Source organism: Rhineura floridana, chromosome 3 (assembly GCF_030035675.1).
Source record: "Rhineura floridana isolate rRhiFlo1 chromosome 3, rRhiFlo1.hap2, whole genome shotgun sequence".
NCBI lineage: Eukaryota > Metazoa > Chordata > Lepidosauria > Squamata > Rhineuridae > Rhineura > Rhineura floridana.
Window position 1 is genome coordinate 5,811,012 of NC_084482.1, and position 18,029 is coordinate 5,829,040.

An 18,029-nucleotide genomic window follows, 5' to 3' on the forward strand; every position below is an offset into this window, starting at 1 on the left:
TCTGGGAGGTGGGGGGAGGGTTATTTTTTCAAAATAAACAGTTAGCAACCCTAAATGTGTGTGTATGTGTACATACATATTTCCTTGAGTCAAAGTTTATACCTGCTGGTGCATTTCTTCAGACTGCCTGGGCAATCCTGGAAGGCCTTTTCAGTGCCTGTAGGAGCCTGGATATTGATCAAGATAGCTGATCTGGATTAGCTGGTAGATAGAGGCGCAGGGTCTACCTTGGCACCAAAATGAGATGCATGTGGTGGTGATGGTGGAGTGATACATGCTGCCCAAATATGCTGAGAGGGCTGCTTAATGACCAGTGGATCTAATGGTGCTTCTTACATATCTCTTCCCAGACACCTTGGTGGGTTCCTCCAACACTGGCTTTTTCACCTTCTCTTCCTGGGGTAAGGATTTATTCCCAGCCATGCAGAATTCCTATGCCTCCTCTGTATGTACACTGCTGGCTAGTTTCCCACATGCTTGTTTGTTTTTCCTTGTAGTGGATGGAGACCCTCACTTCGTAGTAAGATTGCCACATTCACTGGGGAACCTGTGCTTCACTCTGGACGGATGCTCAGGGAACATCCTGCGCTTGGTGAGCGACCCTGTCACAGGTAAGGGCTGTAGGGCCCTCATATTGACATAGGCCAGGTCTCTTCTGAGCCAACTTAGAGGGCCCAAAGTGCAGATGATAGGTAGGGTCACCAACAAAAGTTTCCAAGAATTTTGGCATTTCAGGCTAGATGCCTGTGAGCATATGCAGAGTGCCATCCAATGACAACTTTTTAAAAAACTGACAGTGTCTCTGAGCATGTGCAAATAATTTTTATCGAGGGAATCCGCTCCTACTAAAAATGGAACTAGGACGCAGTGCCTTTGAACACTTCAAAGTGTTCCTGACAAGAAGCAATTTTAAATATAATAGAGTACCCCCAAGGCATCTATATACTTACCCCCCATCTGCATCTTATAAAAGTAGGGGGAAATCTAAGTAAAATACGAAATGCACACTCTTCCCACTCCCAATTTTGTACTCTCCTGTTACAGCATCTGGACAGGTAGAGGGACTGTGGTCAGCTGGTGATCCTGAGAAAAGAGAGAGCTGCTCCTGTTGGGACAGGTGGGGGTGGGGGGGGAGAGGAAAGCAACCCGGTCTAGGGGGTTAGACTTAGACTAGACTTGTAGGCATGGGGCACCTGTGGTCCTGCAGATATTGTTGGACTCTCAGCAGGGCCAATGATGAGGGGTGATGAGAGTTACATCTGGAGGAGCACAAGTTCCCCACCACTGGATTAGAGCACCTGTCGTCCCCCTCCCTTCTAGGGGGAAAGCGGGGAAGAGGAAAGACTGCTGTTTCACTACAGACTATTGCCTTCCTTTGCCCCAGGGTTGTCAGTCAATGGACACCTAATGGGGGCCCCTTTAAGGCCAGGCCACGAGGAGCGTCCCCGCACCTACTTTGATGCCATCGCCATGGTAGTGGAACATTCACAAGCTAGCTACGTGGTTAATGTGACACGTCAGGGCGTGACGCTGCACGGGGAAGATGAGTTGGCGCTGCCCTTCGCCCAGCGGGCTGTAATCCACAAGCCCCAGCTAGCGATTTCTGTCTGGCCTGAGGCCAACGTCACTGTGTGGATTGGCCACGAGGTGGAGTTCCTGGTTCTGCTGCATCGCTACAGCCACCCCACGGCCCTGCAGCTGGACCATCTCGGCTTCTACGTGGTGAACGGCAAGGGGCTGTCAGCTTCAGCACGAGGCTTGTTAGGTGAGCAACTCCTATTACAAACCTGGCTACCAGGCTGCTCTCAGCCACCATACCTGCTACCCCATCAGTTTATCTCATTCTTGTACTGCCCATGGCAGGAGTAAAGAGTGATGGGATAGCATTGCCATAGTCCAGGCTACAGGGAATTATTTCTAAGGAGCACCCTTACACTGCTTGCCTATTTTTAAAAACAGTTGAATAGGTCTATGGCACTAGCCCTGCATGCTAAAGGAACAAATCCCTTTGCCTAAAACAGGCATGGGGAACCTTTGGCCCTCCAAATGTTGCTGGACTCTGATTTCCATCAGCTGCAGCCAGCATGGCCAATGCCCAGGGATGATGGGAGCTGGACTCCAGCAACATCTGGAGGGCTAAAGTTTCCCCACACCTGGCCTAAAACAACAAACAAAGGAGCAGGGGTGTGTGAGAAAGAGCAACTCGGTATTGATAATTCTGGTGTGGTTCTTATGATGTGTATATTAGGGTTGATGTACACATGAATCCTGTGAATAGGATTCTCCTCCTTTGTCTCTTGCATTTTTTAAAAAATAACAGCAGTAGTGGGGGGGGCACTGATCTGTATCGTGATCATAGCAAGGGTGGATGGGGGAGCATTCTCTCCCTCACATCTGCTGCAATTTTCCTGTTGAAAATCTTCCCTCCCCTGAAGCTGCTATTTCTCCTGAAGTTCCCCAGAAAGCAATTTTGAACTGGCAATATTCACAGGAAAAAACAGCATAGGGGGAAGTGGTTAAACACCTCTTCCCCTGTGCTGGGGTCCCACTCTGGATCTCTCTTACACACATCCTGCTGCAGGTTTTAAGAAAATATAGAGAAAACGAAACTCTCAATTGTAGGATTCAAAGATGATTTTCGAGTCACATATAACTTGATCCTAAGTAACTAGCACACAAGCTCTTAAAATACAGCACTTTTCCCCCAGTTTGAACCTGACGGTATCCAAGTGCAGGCCCCCTAACCTTGTTGAGAATCTTATCCATTTTCTGAAATCTCACTCCTTTCTGAAAGGATACCCAGGCCTCCAAGGATCACAGTAGCCAGGGCCGGGCTGGGGGGGGGTGGAACTTTGGCTGCTCCAGCTGTTGCCATGATGATGTCCCATCATCCCTGACCATTGGCAGTGCTGGCTGGCTGGGGTTGATGACAGCTGGGGGGGGCAGTTCCCCCATCCCTGCAGTGGCAGAATCCAGACCAACCCAAATGTTTTGTCCCCTTGGAATATGTCACTTCACTATCTGTCCCTCGGAAAACCACCCTGGATTTTTATAACGGAAGATATTCCTAAGGACCAAACTACAGAAAAACACATCTGTGCTTGATACGACCACTGCGTGTAAAAGTCTTGTTTGACTAGCTGTTCCATCAGTCCAGTTCCCCACCTGCCTTTTCCTGCTCTCTCTCATGCACACATCATGTGCAACGGTTACTACAAGGCCTCTTTGCTCTTCCACAGGCCAGTTCCAGAAGGCCGACCTCAGGCTTTCCCCAGACCCAGCCGGAGGGGAGCAAGCAGCCTGGATGTGGAGGGGGACTAACAAAGTGCCAGTCACAGAGGTCACCAGGATACTGAAGGATTCATCCCAGAGGGCTCATGAGGCACCATGCTGGCTGGTGAAGCGCAAGGATGTGGAGGGGCTGTTGGGGGGCCCCTACATCTCCTACTTAGCCTCCAACATGCTGGAAATATGAGCTGGCCACCCTTCATTGACTCAGCCTGAAACACCTGAGCCAGCTAGCTGCAAAAGTCCCATTCCCTGTCCCCCATGCCCCTAGCCCTTACGCTAGGGGGACGATGTGGAACAGAAGGGAGAGTCTGTGGTCTCTCTTCCAGGACCTTTGCAGTAGACTGGAGGCAGGTGTGGAATCGCAGTTAAAGATAATTAAAAAAAAAGGTCTCCCACATCACAGACACATTGAAAATGAATTATATCCCTATTATTGCTTTATTGTTTTATTGATTTAACGCAGAAAGGGACACTGGATGTACTGCAGAGGTATCTCTTCATTAATGGATGGAGGGAATCCTGAATGGATTACTCCTTCCACTCCTTCCACTGGCAAGGCTGTGCAAATTTCTAACACCTTTATCCCTTATGATGGGAGGATAGCCCACCCCCGGAAAGACTTCTCCAAAGTTCACAAAAATAACCTGAACTGTTAAAAAAAAATACATAAGAGGATAGGAGAGGACAGTTAGTTATGGGGCTCAGGTTAATGATTAAAGCCTGCACTGCATTGGTTTATGAAGCAGAAGGGCTGCCAGTAGTTTCTGTAATAACTGCCCGTTCCACCAGGCGCGCAAGCAACCTCTGCCCTTTTCAAGCACTGTTAGAAGAGTCCTGCAGGACAGCCACTGTAATGTTTCCAGTTTAATGATGAGCAGGTCAAAGGAACTGAACAAGAAACAGACTTATGTCCAAACTATGTACAACAGAGCTTCTCTCCTTTAGCTACTTTCTCACTCTGGCTTCTAGCCCTGCCTCCTACATGGGCCTAACTTCCTAAACAAGATATGGGAGGTATCCTTAAAGGTATAGTCCATTTATTCTTGCATCTCCCTTTTTTCTGAACAACATGTTATATAATCTAAAAAAAATTAACAATGCTCTATAAGTCTCTCTGGGGCCTTCCAGTTTCAGCTGGACCTTCTTGGACTCATTTCCAAAGACTCTTCATTTGTCTGAGGTATGACAGGCTCAGTGTTTCTCCCCTGACATTTTTGGTGCTGTGTTCCTCCTTTCTTTCCTTTCCTTTTAGGTATCTAGAGGAGATGCTGTCTGTTGTAGTATTTGTCCATCTGAGGTCTGTATTTCATATGATCTGGAAGTTACTTTTTTATTAACAGACCTCTGTGTGCACATGGTACTGTCATGCACCTAAACACCATTTTTGGGTTGTACAGGAATCAGTACTCATGACCCTGTGTCATAATATTGTGTCTGTCAGTCTCTTATGCAATATAGTCTGAACACCTTGAGTCAGAGTTAAGGTGTTCCACCCATGGCAGTTTGGTCTAGAGCAGCCTTTCCCAACCGGTGTGCCACCAGATGTTGTTGGGCCGCAATCCCCATCTTCCCTGACCATTGGCAGTGCTGGCTGAGGCTGGTGGGAGTTGTGGTCCAACAACATCTGGTGGCCCACTAGTTGGGAGAGGCTGCTCTAGAGTGTTCTATTAAACCAGAACTCTGCAGGGGATTTCTCCATTTCTTGTGAGGTTGCCCTGTAATTTAGTAATGCCAAGTTAGAATCTGTGTTTGAGCCCAAGGCCTTTATCAGCAAATGCTCTGCAATTTCCACTCTGCCCATTAAAACTAGGGGTATCTTGGGCTAGAGTTAACATGAGTAAAATCATAGTCCTTCAAAAACTTCTTAAAATCTTGTGATGTAAATTGAGGGTCATTATCACTCCTGAGTATCTGAGGTATCCTGTGCCTGGAAAAAAATAGATCTCAGGTTGAGCTATGGTGTCCTCAAGTGGGCAGTTTGAGTAAGAAACAATGACTAGCAAGTAGTCATGCCCCTGACCTGTAAATAAATCTGCCCCCAGCTTGTACCAGTGTCCTACAACCTCTTGCTCAATAACCATGGGTTCTTTCTGTTGTGCAGGTGGATACACTTAACACAGGGTAGGATCAACCTCTTTTGTTTATAGCCTCGTTCATTTGTGGCCACTATAAAACCTCTCTTGCTTTTCTCTCTCCCAAAATAGCCTTCGTATAATTTTGGTAAGCATTTCTGTCTTTGGGTTCCACAATCCTATCTCCTTGAAATAGTACTACATCAGTCAGCTGTATGATGACTGTGTGGGCTTGGCCTTCTGTGTGCTGACTATCTCCCTGGTGGAGATGGCCTGTATGACCATCTGAAGGATATCATCTTTACCTGTGGGCTGTCTCAGTTCAGCCCATGCTCTTGTAGACACTGGCAAGTTTTTAAATGATAGATTGACATGAACTGTCTCACAGTCAGTCCAACTACTTGTCTCAACTATGCTAAAACCTCTGGACAATGCATCAGCTACCACTAAATTTCATCCAGGTGTGAACTTCAAGGAAATATTGTAGAACTGCAACTGAAAAAAATAACCTCTGTATCCTTGGGAAAGTATCCACAAGGGCCCTTTTTGCCCTTGCCTTTGTTGACAAGGTTTTGTGGTCTATTTCAGTTCATATTGGGGGCCCATATATAAAGGTGTGGATTTTTTTACCTCAAAATACAAGGCCCAGTGCCTCTTTTTCTATTTGTGCACAGTTGTATTCGGAGGTGGTGAGAACCCTGGAAGTGTATGCCACAGATTTTTTCCCATATCGTTGCTTCACATCAGCTCCAATGCCTTCTCTGGAGGCATCTGTGGACAGTTTTGTCTCCCTTTCAGTATCAAACTACTATGATGCAGGATATTTTTTAATTAGTATTTTCAAGTGTTCAAATTCTTGGATTGTGCCTTCATTCCATGTCCATTGAGCATGTTTTTGTAAAGTGCTCTGAGATTGGATTTCAGTGTTGCCATGTTGGGTATGAGTCTGCCTACAAAGTTCATCATGCTTAGAAATCTCTGCACCCCTTATCCTGAGGAGGGGGCATGGTTGTGATGGCTCTCAGCCTCTCAAGATCTATCTGAAGGTCTTCATCTATTAATCTTTCTCGTAGATGGGTTATTTGCTTTTTGCTTTAGTCTGAATTTGCATATTTGTTTCTTCAGTTTCATCCCTGTGGCTCGAGCTCTTTCTAAACTAGCCGTAGTCGTTCATCATGTTTTTCTATAGTACTGCCTCAAATAAGAATGTCACCTATATATACCTTAGTACCATCAATTTCTTCAAAAATGTGTTACATTGTTGTGTGGTGCAGCTTAGAGGCAGATTTAATACCAAACAGCAATCTGCAGAAGCAATATCACCCAAAAAGTGTACTAAATTTGCATAAACATGAACTCTTTGTGTCTAATAATATTTACCAGAATCCTGAAAAGCATCTAAAGTTGAAAAATATTTTGCCCCCATCATGTCTGCAAAAATGTATAGTTAGAGGAGTAAAATATTCCCTTTGAATGTACTTATTTTGGATTGAGGCACAACCTGAGTGCCCCATCTTTTTTCTCTCGGGGCACTAAAGAATTAATGCATTCTGTGGGCTCTTCTACTTTTTCAATTATACCTAAAGACTCCATACATTTAAGCTCATCTCCTAGGCTTTTCTTGAGAGCCAAAGGAACTTTGCTAGGGGCGTGTATCACTGGTTTGTTTGGCACTATTAATTGTATTTTATATACACTATCCATCTTGCCTATTCCTTCAAAGACATCTGGATACCTCTATCACATGCAGTCTTTAAAAAAGTCTCAGAGCATGACATGTTTTAGCCCTAATAATGGTTGTGTGTTCCCATACACTATCACAAATGGGCTGATCTTTATCTGATCTTGGAACCTGAAAGATTGTATCAATAATCACATTTACCTTGCTTCTGTGTCCAACCTGTATTCCACCATAGTTCCATTTGTTAATAAGGGAATGGTCCATCCCTCTGGCCCCTAGTCTGTTTTTATTATGGTACTGATGTAGAAATCTTCCTCTGCACTGTCCTGTGAGGAGGTGTGTGCTTTCACTTGTATTTTACAGCCATGAGAATGGCTGTATACTATAGCCAGTGTGGATTTTTCACATTCTGCAATGATAAATTGAAAATACCCCCATGCCATTCTGATGCTTCCCATAAGCTCATTTCAAAACAAAATCTTACAAAACTTATTGTCCTGATTTCATAAACGCTTGCTTAACAACCCTCTAAATTTTCATGGGAATATGCAAAATAGTCAGAGAGAATTGGGAGTTCAAAGTGTAGACTTCCCGGAAGGATTGTTCCGCCTGTGGCTGCCTCTGAGAGAGCTCTGTCTCACAGGAAGCTTTTTTCAGTTTAAAATCAGTCAAAAGGGAACTTTGACTGGTATAAATGTTCTCCCAGGCAAGGGTGAACCGAGAGATTATCCACAGAAACTTCGTTTGGGCTGTCGGTGGCTGGAATCGATCAGGAATTCCCTGGGAAAGGAAGGCATACCTAGCAGCCGAGGACGGAGTTAGGACTTCCAGCAAGCTGGGCTGAAAAAAAGCAAGACTTTTTTCTTTTAAACAATCCACAACGGGCGAGCTTTCTTCTGTTTAATCTTATCATTTGGCTTAAATTATTACAGTAAAAGAGATTTGTTTAAGAATCAGAAATCAAGATACCTGGGTGAGTTACACTTCTCTCTTTTATACAAGGAATTAAGAAGGAGGAAAGAAAATTTAAAAAGCTTATCTTATTTTTTATGGCAAAAAGCTGGCCTGAATTTGGAAACTATAAAGATTAAAACAGATGAGGGGCAATTTACCCGAAGAGAAAATCTGATCTAGATGATTATTTGATTGATATATGTCTGGGACTACTTTTTCTTGGACTACTTTCTTTAGACGAATCTGCTGTTCGTGTATGTTACTAATTGTTCGGTGCTGTGAACCAAATTTATTTTGCATTCTTGGACGTGCGGGAGATAAGAACTGTGGTGGCCAGATGATGTCAACAGGCCTGGAATATTAACCCCCTTATTGCTGGAAAAAGAAGCAAATTACTCTTTGCTTGGGAATTGTGGCTATATTGGAAATTTGAAGGGTTTTTTCTTCGGCTTTAAGAATGACAATCAAAGAAGTGGCAGAGACCCTGGATGTATCCCTGGAAGGGTTTTCCTCTCTGGATATGTTTCAGAAGATAATGGATGAGATTAAGATAACGAAACAAGAACTGGGACAGAGTAGACAAGAGTTGGCAACTGAATTTGGTAAAGTGAAACAGGAGCTGAAAGAAATAAAGGATTATATGAGAAAAGGAGCAGATGGATAAGCAATAGAAGATGAAAAAGAAATTAAAGGGAAGGAGCAAATTCTGGAGATTGGATCAGATATATCAAATGTGGAATTGGAAAAAGATTTGGACTTTATGGCAAAAATTAAAGGGAGGATGCAAGTCCTGGAGATTGGAACAGATATATCAAGTGTGGAACTGGAAAAATATTTGGAGTTTGTGGATCCTGGAGATAAAGATTACTGTTTGGAATTTGGCGTTGTCCCTGGAGAAATTGATGAAGATATCAGAGATAAAGTTATCAATGCTTCGATGGAATTTCTGGACTGGAATGATTTGGTGGAACGTGAAAAAGAGAAAATTTATAGATTTAATTCCAGATATGTGACAATGGAAAAACTCTCAAGAGATGTGCTAGTGCATTTTGTAAAAAAGAGGAACAGAGATATGACTTTACAACAATATTTCAGCAACACATTCAGAATTGACGGCAAGGAAATATTTGTGATGAAGGAAATTCCCATCAGACTCTTACTATATGACTATGGCTATGACAGCAAGATTATTATGGATGCAAGGATGGAAGTTGGAAGATGGAATTAACACTGATAATGGAAAAATGGCTATTGAAATTACTGGACTTAGCAGACTTGACGAGATGGATTAATTGACATGTTTATTTGGAGAAAAATCGATGGATATATTTCTCAAGGAGTGGAAACCTCTCTTTGACTTTTTGCGGAAAGAATAAAGTGATGTTAATGAGATTTGATGATTAATTAAGATAACTACTGGAGGAAAGTGATTTTGTAATATATTAAGAGACAGGTTTGTTATATATCATAGACCTATAACTGATCTGCGACAAATCGGAAGTCAACATTTTATTTTTATTGTTTAATCTGTTTCCTTTTTTGTTTTGTTTTGTTTTGTGTTTGAAAATTTGAATAAAATTAATGATAAAAAAAGGGAGTTCAAAGTGTAAAAAAAGAAAAAAGACCCCGCTGGACTTTTGCTGTCAGTGTTCTCATAATTTGTTGAAATTAATTAAAAACCAGCCATGTTCACAGAGTACCTGTAATCCTGTTACTGACCTTGCCCCATACTCTGACCTTCATCTTCTGCAGTTTAAAAGTTAATTAAAAATCAGCCAGGCATTTTTTTAATTGAAGAAATTTAGCATTGGAGTCAATGATAAGCTTGAGCAGGCTCAGTAAGAACCAGCTGTCAGTGTTGTAAAACTCACAGCTGCTTGGCTTGGCAAATCAGGGGGCCACACCCATGCCAGACCTTTATTTCACTTTAGACAGTTACGGTTTCCCTTAAAAGGATCCTGGGCAGTGTAGTTTGTGAAGGCTGCTGAGAGGAGACTCCCATTCCTCTGACTGAGCTCCAGTGGCCAAAGGGGGTCAACAGTCAGCTGCTCTGATTGAAGCTCAGTGAGTGGAACAGGGCATTTCCTAGCAACTCTCAGCACCCTTCACTAACTACACTTCCCAGGATTCTTTGGGAGATGCCATGACTGTCTAAAGTGAAATAGAGGTCTGGTGTGGATGTGGCCAGGGACAGCTTTGGTTTAAATTTGGGTGGGAGACTGTATGTGCCTGCTGTAGAATAAAAAGGTGGGGGAAACACTGAAAAAAATGATACTATTCACAATGTTTTCCTTTTGGAAAGGGGCTTCCCCTCTGCCCAGTGCCCACCCACCCAATCTCCTCCCCTCCTCATCCTCCCTGCCCTGCTCCTCCTCCAGGTCAGTTTCATCTATCCTAAGCATGATTGCACAGGAGTAAATCCCACTGAACTCAAAAAGCATGCAAATGCTCAAACCTGCCCTCCTCTTGCCCCTTTCCTCCCCTTTCCTTTGCCCCTCCCTCTCCCTTTCCTCCCCCTTGGTCAGTTTTACCTATCCTAACTATGATTGCATGGGAGTAAATCCCATTGAACTCAATAAGCATGCAAATGATCAAACCTGCCCTCCCCTTCTCCTCCCTTCCATCACCTCCCTTTTGCCCTCTCCCCTTCCATCCCGCTCCTTCCACTCCCCTCTCCCCTCCCTTCCCTCTCCTGTCCTCTCCTCCTTGGTCAGGTTTATCTATCCTAACCATGATTGCACGGGCCATTGAACTCAATAAGCATGCAAATGATCAGACCTACTTTCCCCCTCCTTTCTTCCTCTCCTGCCCACTCCAGCTCTCCCTCCATCTTCTCCTCCCCCCATGGTCAGTTTCACCTATCCTAAGCATGATTGCAGGGGAGTAAATCCCACTGAACTCAATAAGCATGCAAATGATCAATCCATTCTCAGCAAACTTGCACAGGATCCCATTTCTTATCTCCCAAATTAAAAAGCAGAGAAATTCACTAAACCACTAAACCAAAAAAACATTGCAGTTTAAGAATGTACCTATAGCCCACAGATATTTCTATCAAACTTTAAAAAGCAGGGAAATTGGGCAGCTATAGTGAATGCACCAGGGGAGCAGGAGACCTGACCTCCTCTCTGAGATACTGTACTGCCCTACAAATTTGTCAAAATGCAAACACCATTTGGGTTGGTCTTTCACAGTCCAAACCACTTCCTGTGAAGCTTGGAAGTATTTGGTATGTGCCTCTGAGCATATGGTGAGTGGTGGCAACCGCAAGGTTTTTTTTTTACTATTAATGAATTATCTGATGATCTTGTCTTAGTTGGTAGCATACTTTTGCAAAGTGCTTGTAGTTTTGCATGCATTGCAATGCTTCCCTATTGCAGGACAATATCTGTGACTTTGACTGCCTCCCCACTGCAAGTACTTCTCCTGAGGTGTAAATACTTGCATATTGCATTGCAGTACTTCTGTGATTTTCTTGTTTGGATTGCTTCCCTCCAGGGACTGTCCCTTCAGTGAAAACCTGCTCATGCTGTACCTAGGATTCCTGGGGATTTTGTCTCTACTTTCTGTTTAAATGGATACATTTGCAATTTTTTCCTCTAAGACTAGCACTCTAGCGTCTGCTTCAGCAGCTGTTTGTGCAATCTTGATTGTCCTTTCTAGAGTCCAATCCAATCACAGCCTTCCAGGAGTCGTTTCTGCAGTTGGAGTCTCTTAACTCCCAACACTATCTGATTTCAAATTAATGATGCTGTTAGGGTCCCAAAGTTGCACGACTGATTCCTCACTTTAAGGTCAGTACGGAATTCTTCTACTGATTCCCCTTCCTTCTGCCATCCGAGGTAAAACTTGTATCTTTCGTAAGTGTCATTGCTCTTGGGCATGCAATACTCTTCAAATTTCTTTAGAACTACTGAAAAACTAAACTGTTCCTTCTGACTTCATAGGATGGCATGGAAAATATCTACTGCCTCCCCTGCTATTTATTTATTTATTTATTTATTTATTGGATTTGTTAGACGCCCATCTGGCAGGTTGTCCTGCCACTCTGGGCGACGTACAATAAAATACATAATACATTCAGTATAAAAACATATACACGAAAATTAAAACCACAACTAATGACTACAAAACCTGAAGAACCTAACCCACCTCCCCAGCCTGGTTGAAGAGCCAGGTCTTCAAAGCCCAGCGGAAACACATCAAGGAGGGGCCCTGGGGGAGGTTGGTTGGTAAAGAATTCCATAGAGAGGGGGCCACAACTGAGAAGGCTCTCGTCCTAGTCCTCACCAATCTAGCTGCTTTAACTGGAGGAATATGGAGTAGACCATTTGTGGTCGATCTTGTTAAACGGCACCCCTGGTGATAATGGAGGCGTCCCATTAGATAGACTGGGCCAGCATCAAATAGGGTCTTAAAAGTTAAAGTCAATACTTGTTAAACTCAATTTGGCCTGAGCAACTCCTTGAGCACTGGAGTGATATGATCTCGGCGGCGGCTGCCTTTAATCAGGTGAGCTGCCGCATTCTGCACTAATTGCAGCTTACGGACCGTTTTCAAGGGTAGACCCACATATAGTGCATTACAATAATCTAAGCGAGACGAAACCAAAGCATGCACCACCAAAGGGAGCAGATGGCTAGGGAGGTAGGGGCGTATCCTTTGTATCAGAAGAAGTTGATATAGCGCTGCCCGACTTACGGCAGAAACCTGTGCCTCCATAGATAGCTGAGAGTCAGGAATGACTCCCAGGCTACGGACCTGGTCTCTCAGGGACAGATGTACCCCATTGAGCACCAGATCGGTAATCCCCAATCTTCCCTTGTCTCCCACCAGCGGAACCTCAGTTTTGTCAGGATTCAGCTTAAGCTTATTCCTGCCCATCCAGTCACTCGCCGACTCCAGGCACTTGGATAGCATTTCTATTGCCGCCAGCGGGGAGGATTTGAATGAGAGGTAAATCTGCATGTTGTCTGCATATTGATGGTATTGCAGGCTGGATCTCCTGATGATATCTCCCAGCGGCTTTATATAGACATTGAATAACATCGGGGAGAGGATAGAGCCCTGCGGCACCCCACAAGTGAGAGGCCAAGGCTCAGAAACCTCTTCTCCCAACGCCACTCTCTGGTATCTCCCAGAGAGGAAGGAACGGAACCACTGTAAAACAATGCCTTCTATACCTAGCCTCTCTAGGCGATCTAGCAGGATACCGTGGTCAACGGTGTCAAAGGCCGCTGAGAGATCCAGGAGAACAAGGAGAGTGTATTCACCTCTGTCCAGCGCCCTTCTCGTATCGTCCACCAGAGCAACCAATGCTGTTTCTGTCCCATGTCTGGGTCTGAAACCTGATTGAAATGTGTCAAGATAATTCACTTCCTCTAAGTACGCTTGTAGCTGGTTCACCACCACCTGCTCGACCATCTTACTCAGGAATGGTAAGTTTGAGACTGGGCGGAAGTTGTTTAGGTTCAGGGGGTCTAAGGAGGACTTTTTTAGAATTGGTGTAATTACTGCCTCCTTAAAGGCAGATGGCAGATGACCTCCTTCAAGGGACGCTTTAACCACTGCCTTGATCCCCTCGCCCGGTCTATCCTTGCAGCTCATAATGAGCCATGCTGGGCAAGGGTCAAGTATGCAGGAAGTTAGTTTAAGCGAGGAAAGAACCTTAACTACTTCCTCGGAGGAGAGAAGCTGGAATCGATCCCACGTCACCAAGGACCTGATGGCTGTCTCTGGTTCAATTACTATGGCTGTGGCAGGCAGAATGGTATCTTGATATGATCGATTTTGTCCACAAAGTATTTTGCAAAATCGTCACAGGAGGCCTGGCATGTTCTGTCGGGTTTGGGGCAGCTGGACCAACCAAACTACGGACCACCTGGAACAGTCTCCTAGGACAGCACTCTGCGGTTGCAATAGAGGCAACAAAAAACTCCCTCTTTGCTGTCACCATTGCCAACCGATTGGTTGCCGCTGCCACTCTAACCTGTGCTCGGTCGTCCTCTGCGTGCAATTTCCGCTCTAGCCGTCTCACCTCCCTCCGTAAGCTACACAACCACGGAGTATACCAAGGCACCGTCAAAGCTCTATCTAATGGGAGGGGGTGTTTCGGAGCCATCCAGTCTAATGCCTCGGTGATCCCAACATTCTACCTTGACACCAGAGTCTCAGCCGAATGGCCATGTGTAGTTTTTAAAGAATCCCCCAGCTCACGTAAGAATCTGTCAGGGTTCATCAACCGTCTAGGATGAATCATCCTAGTGGGTCCTCTACCCCTACGAGGGGTTTGTGACACCTGAAGGTCTATTCTAACTAGGTAATGATCCGACCAGGACAGGGTGGTGGTGGCCAGACCCCCAACTTTCAAGTCATTTCCCACCTCTCCTGACACAAACACCAGGTCGAGAGCATGACCAGCTGCATGTGTGGGCCCTGTTTGAATGGGTTTTAGCTCCAAGCAGCCATGGTGTCCATGAAATCTTAGGACACTCCTGAAAGAGAGGCCTCAGAATGCACATTAAAATTCCCCAGAACTAATAAGTTTGGGGATTGCGCACGTACATCTGAGACCACCTCCAACACCTCGGCTAGAGAGTCCAACGTGCAGCATGGTGGACGGTATACCAGTAAGAACCCGAGACTACCCTTTGGGCCCAACCGCCAATACAGACAGTCAGCGATCTTAGTCTCACGAAGGGGAGGCCTGTTGAAAAGCAGGGATCTACGATAAATAACCACCACTCCTCCACCCCGGCCTCCAATTCTTGGCTGCTGTGCATACAGGAACACGGCTGGGCATATGGCCGCTAAGATGGGAGCCGCAGCCTCATTCAGCCAGGTTTCCGTAATGCATGCCAGATCCGCCCTCTCATCCAGAATCATATCATGGATTGGGGGGTTGGGGTTGGGTAACCGACCTGGCATTAAACAGCAGCAGTCAAAGGCCAGAGGACAGGGCCAGACAACCCCACACACACTTGCGACTCTGAGCGGGTCCAGAGCAAGGGATAGGTATTACACATCTCTTGCCCATTCCCATTTGCTGACGTGATCTGGCTTTGAAACTCCATCGGCGACTGGTTCCCAGTATGCTTATGTATTGATCCCTAGGTGACCCTCCATCACTTCCCTCCGGTAGACACATGTCCCAATATAGGCCTCCCAGAGATCTAATAGAACGCCCACACTTAGACCAACGGAGTTTCCTCCACACACCGGGAGGCACTTCCAAGAGATTTCTGGCCTTGCTAAGGGCCAACTACCGACCATCAGATGACTCAGACTTAATAGTCAAGATTGTGTTCCCCAGTCTTCAGTGTCTCTCCACCCCTTGTCCCTGGAGGCAGTAACCAACCGCCTTCACCGGGGACCAAAATCCCTCCACCTGTTCTCCAGTTGTTGCAGCCGAGGATGACAGCGCTTGCTAATAGGATCTAGGGTTGGACGAAGGTAAAATTCTCAACAGAAGTCTCATGAGAGGATGGAGTAGTTGCTTAACACGTCTCTTCTGTAGCAATGTTCCTGGAGGAAAATTCCTCACCACAACTGATGTATTGGGATAACCTAGATCCTTGTTCAACTCCTGGATATCTCTGACCTAGCTGGGATTATCACTGTTCTTGGAAATGTTCTTATAGCTGGCAAAAACACTGCTCATGAGGAATTTGCTAAAACAACTTAATGACGGGGTCGTTGAACAGTTAAACCAGCTGGTGAATCACCAATTGATGGCAAGCTCACTGAAGTACAGCCAGGGGCTTGAGTCTGAGTCTGCAAGGAGTAAAACTCTCACTAAGATTCGTGGATGGAATTAAACAACAAGCAACAACAGCAATAATCTCAGATAGAGCCATCTCTCCTGTCAATGATGTTCTTAAACGACCCTTGGCAGATGCAGGCTTCCTCTGAGGGCAGCAGCTAAACAGTTGCTCCAGCTGTTAAGGCCAATTATTCCCGGGAAGAGATCCAATAAAAATATACTCCTCAATAGCACGTTCCAAAACAAGAAGATAATATATTGTAACGTGTCCATCTTCTTCCCCGGTTAATAACAGCATCTGTAAGGGGGGTGTTGCCTGGAAACCCAACACCTCCCGAGACTCAAGACTCCTGACTCCTCGTCAGGTGAATACAAACACTCCAGAATTAGACTGGTTGAATGCTCCCAGAGCAGCTTCTATGCAGAAGTGCAGTAGTCTATAAATAAGCAATTATCAGGGAGGTATACTTGTCTGTAGGTCTGCAGATATACAGCATTATTGCAGAAAACGGAGCATGGAAACCTCCCCCGTTGCCATCTTGTTTGGATATATGCAAAAAATATGGCTACCTTTTGAGGATCATTTCTCATCCATTCCTTGCATGTAGATGTAGATGATGAAGTCTTGCTTAAGTCTTTTCCAGGGTTCTGTAGCTTTGCCACTGAGTTGCAACTCCATTCCATCTTTTATCTCAGATTTTCTGCCCCTTACTTTGCTTGCTGATCCCACTTTTGGTACCATGCAATGTTCTCAGCTTAATGATGAGGTCAGGGGAACTGAACAAGAAATGAAGAGCTATCACCTTTAGGTGTTTATTTTCTCACTCTGGCTTCTGGCCCTGCCTCTTGCTCAGGCCTAATCTTGTAAACTAGATATGGGAGGTGCCCATAAAGGTACAGTCACCCTTATCCTTAGAGCCACCTACCACTGGTGGATTCAGAAAGCTTTTTGGCCATCGTGACAGAGTGGAAACAAATCAACTATTAGATGTGCAGAATTTTGCTATGTAAATGTGGTTCTTTAGAAGTCCTTTGACGATCTGGCTTATGCCACTCCTTTTCTTCAGCGTGTTTTGGCTCTGGCCAGGAGCATGTCACCATTGAGTCTTGAGATGTGATCTGTGAAAAGGAGGGCTTGCTTTTCAGGACGAAGTGTGTGTGGGGGTCTAGTTGGAAAATGACCCTGTTTCCATGTAAGATGTAGAGCTTTTTTCTAACTGAGCGTAACCCCAGTTCAGATATCATGCCTGTGGAACAACAGGAGAAACCCATTCAAGACACCCTCCTTCGCTGGTGGAAAATGGGCACCAGGCTGTTAAATAATTAATATTTTAAACCTAATTGTCTTAAGGTGGATCTTCTCATTTGTGATTTTATTCAGATGTGGTACAGGGAGAGAAAAAACTGTGCACCTTGGAGGCTAGAAGTCAGGGGGGAGGCACACTTGGATATACTGATTTATTCTGCATTCTATTAGCTTAAGTGCCATGGCACTCCTGCACAACTGAGGCTGATCCCCGTTCCTGCAGTCTCTATGGCATGCCAGACAGATCACTGGGTGCTCTGCCCAAAGAGGAAGATAGGAAATACAAAATCCTACACCACAGGAAGAAATCTCCATCCTCTCTTTCCCATCTCCACTTTTGCACTCAAGGGCCAAACGAGAAGCAGACAAGAGCTCCAGTGTGGCCAGTGCCTGGCAGGGCAGCAGAAGCAGGAAAATGATGTCAGTGATTTATTCTGGTCTCTGCACAGGAATGGCTAGAAGGCCTCTTCCGTTCTCACCCTCATCAAATTTCTGAATGGACTTTCCAAATGTCACTACCACAGCTAAGAGGCAAATCACATTTTAAATTTTCTGGCACTCTGGGAGTTTCCTATCCACTGCTGAAGCCTGATGTCTCCTAGTGATGCTATTACATTATTTTCATTCCTTTTTATTTATTGCTTTTATCTGCAGTAAGTTTGCCCCAGAATATTGCAGCTAAAAGCCTCTTTTCCTTTCATAGAAGTCTGAGCTCTGGCAGGGCAAGGTTCTGTTTTCATGTGTTCAATTGTATTTTACAATTCATACAATAAAAGTTAAACTGCTGTTATGGTATAGCTCTAAAGCTGCAGCAAAAACAAGCCATTGTTTTACTTACAGGAAAAGAAGGTCTGTAATCTATTCCACCCTTATCTAATTGGATGTAATTAGCTTAACAGGCTTCATCCCATGAATGTCTTCCCAGTGTTAATTTTGTGCATCTAAAAATCAGTAGAGATAAAG

At 44.9% G+C, this 18,029-nt stretch overlaps 1 protein-coding gene across 1 annotated transcript in view; it reads left to right on the plus strand.

Moving 5' to 3' along the window:
* Nucleotides 1–4,928, plus strand: part of ITIH6 (inter-alpha-trypsin inhibitor heavy chain family member 6) — a 44,862-nt gene extending 39,934 nt beyond the window's left edge. The window contains exons 12-15 of the mRNA XM_061614098.1: nt 351–401; nt 498–611; nt 1,385–1,765; nt 3,240–4,928. Of these exons, the coding sequence (XP_061470082.1) occupies nt 351–401; nt 498–611; nt 1,385–1,765; nt 3,240–3,475 (782 nt within the window). The 3' untranslated portion in view covers nt 3,476–4,928. The remainder of the gene's footprint in view (nt 1–350; nt 402–497; nt 612–1,384; nt 1,766–3,239) is intronic.
* Nucleotides 4,929–18,029: the final 13,101 nt, after the last annotated feature.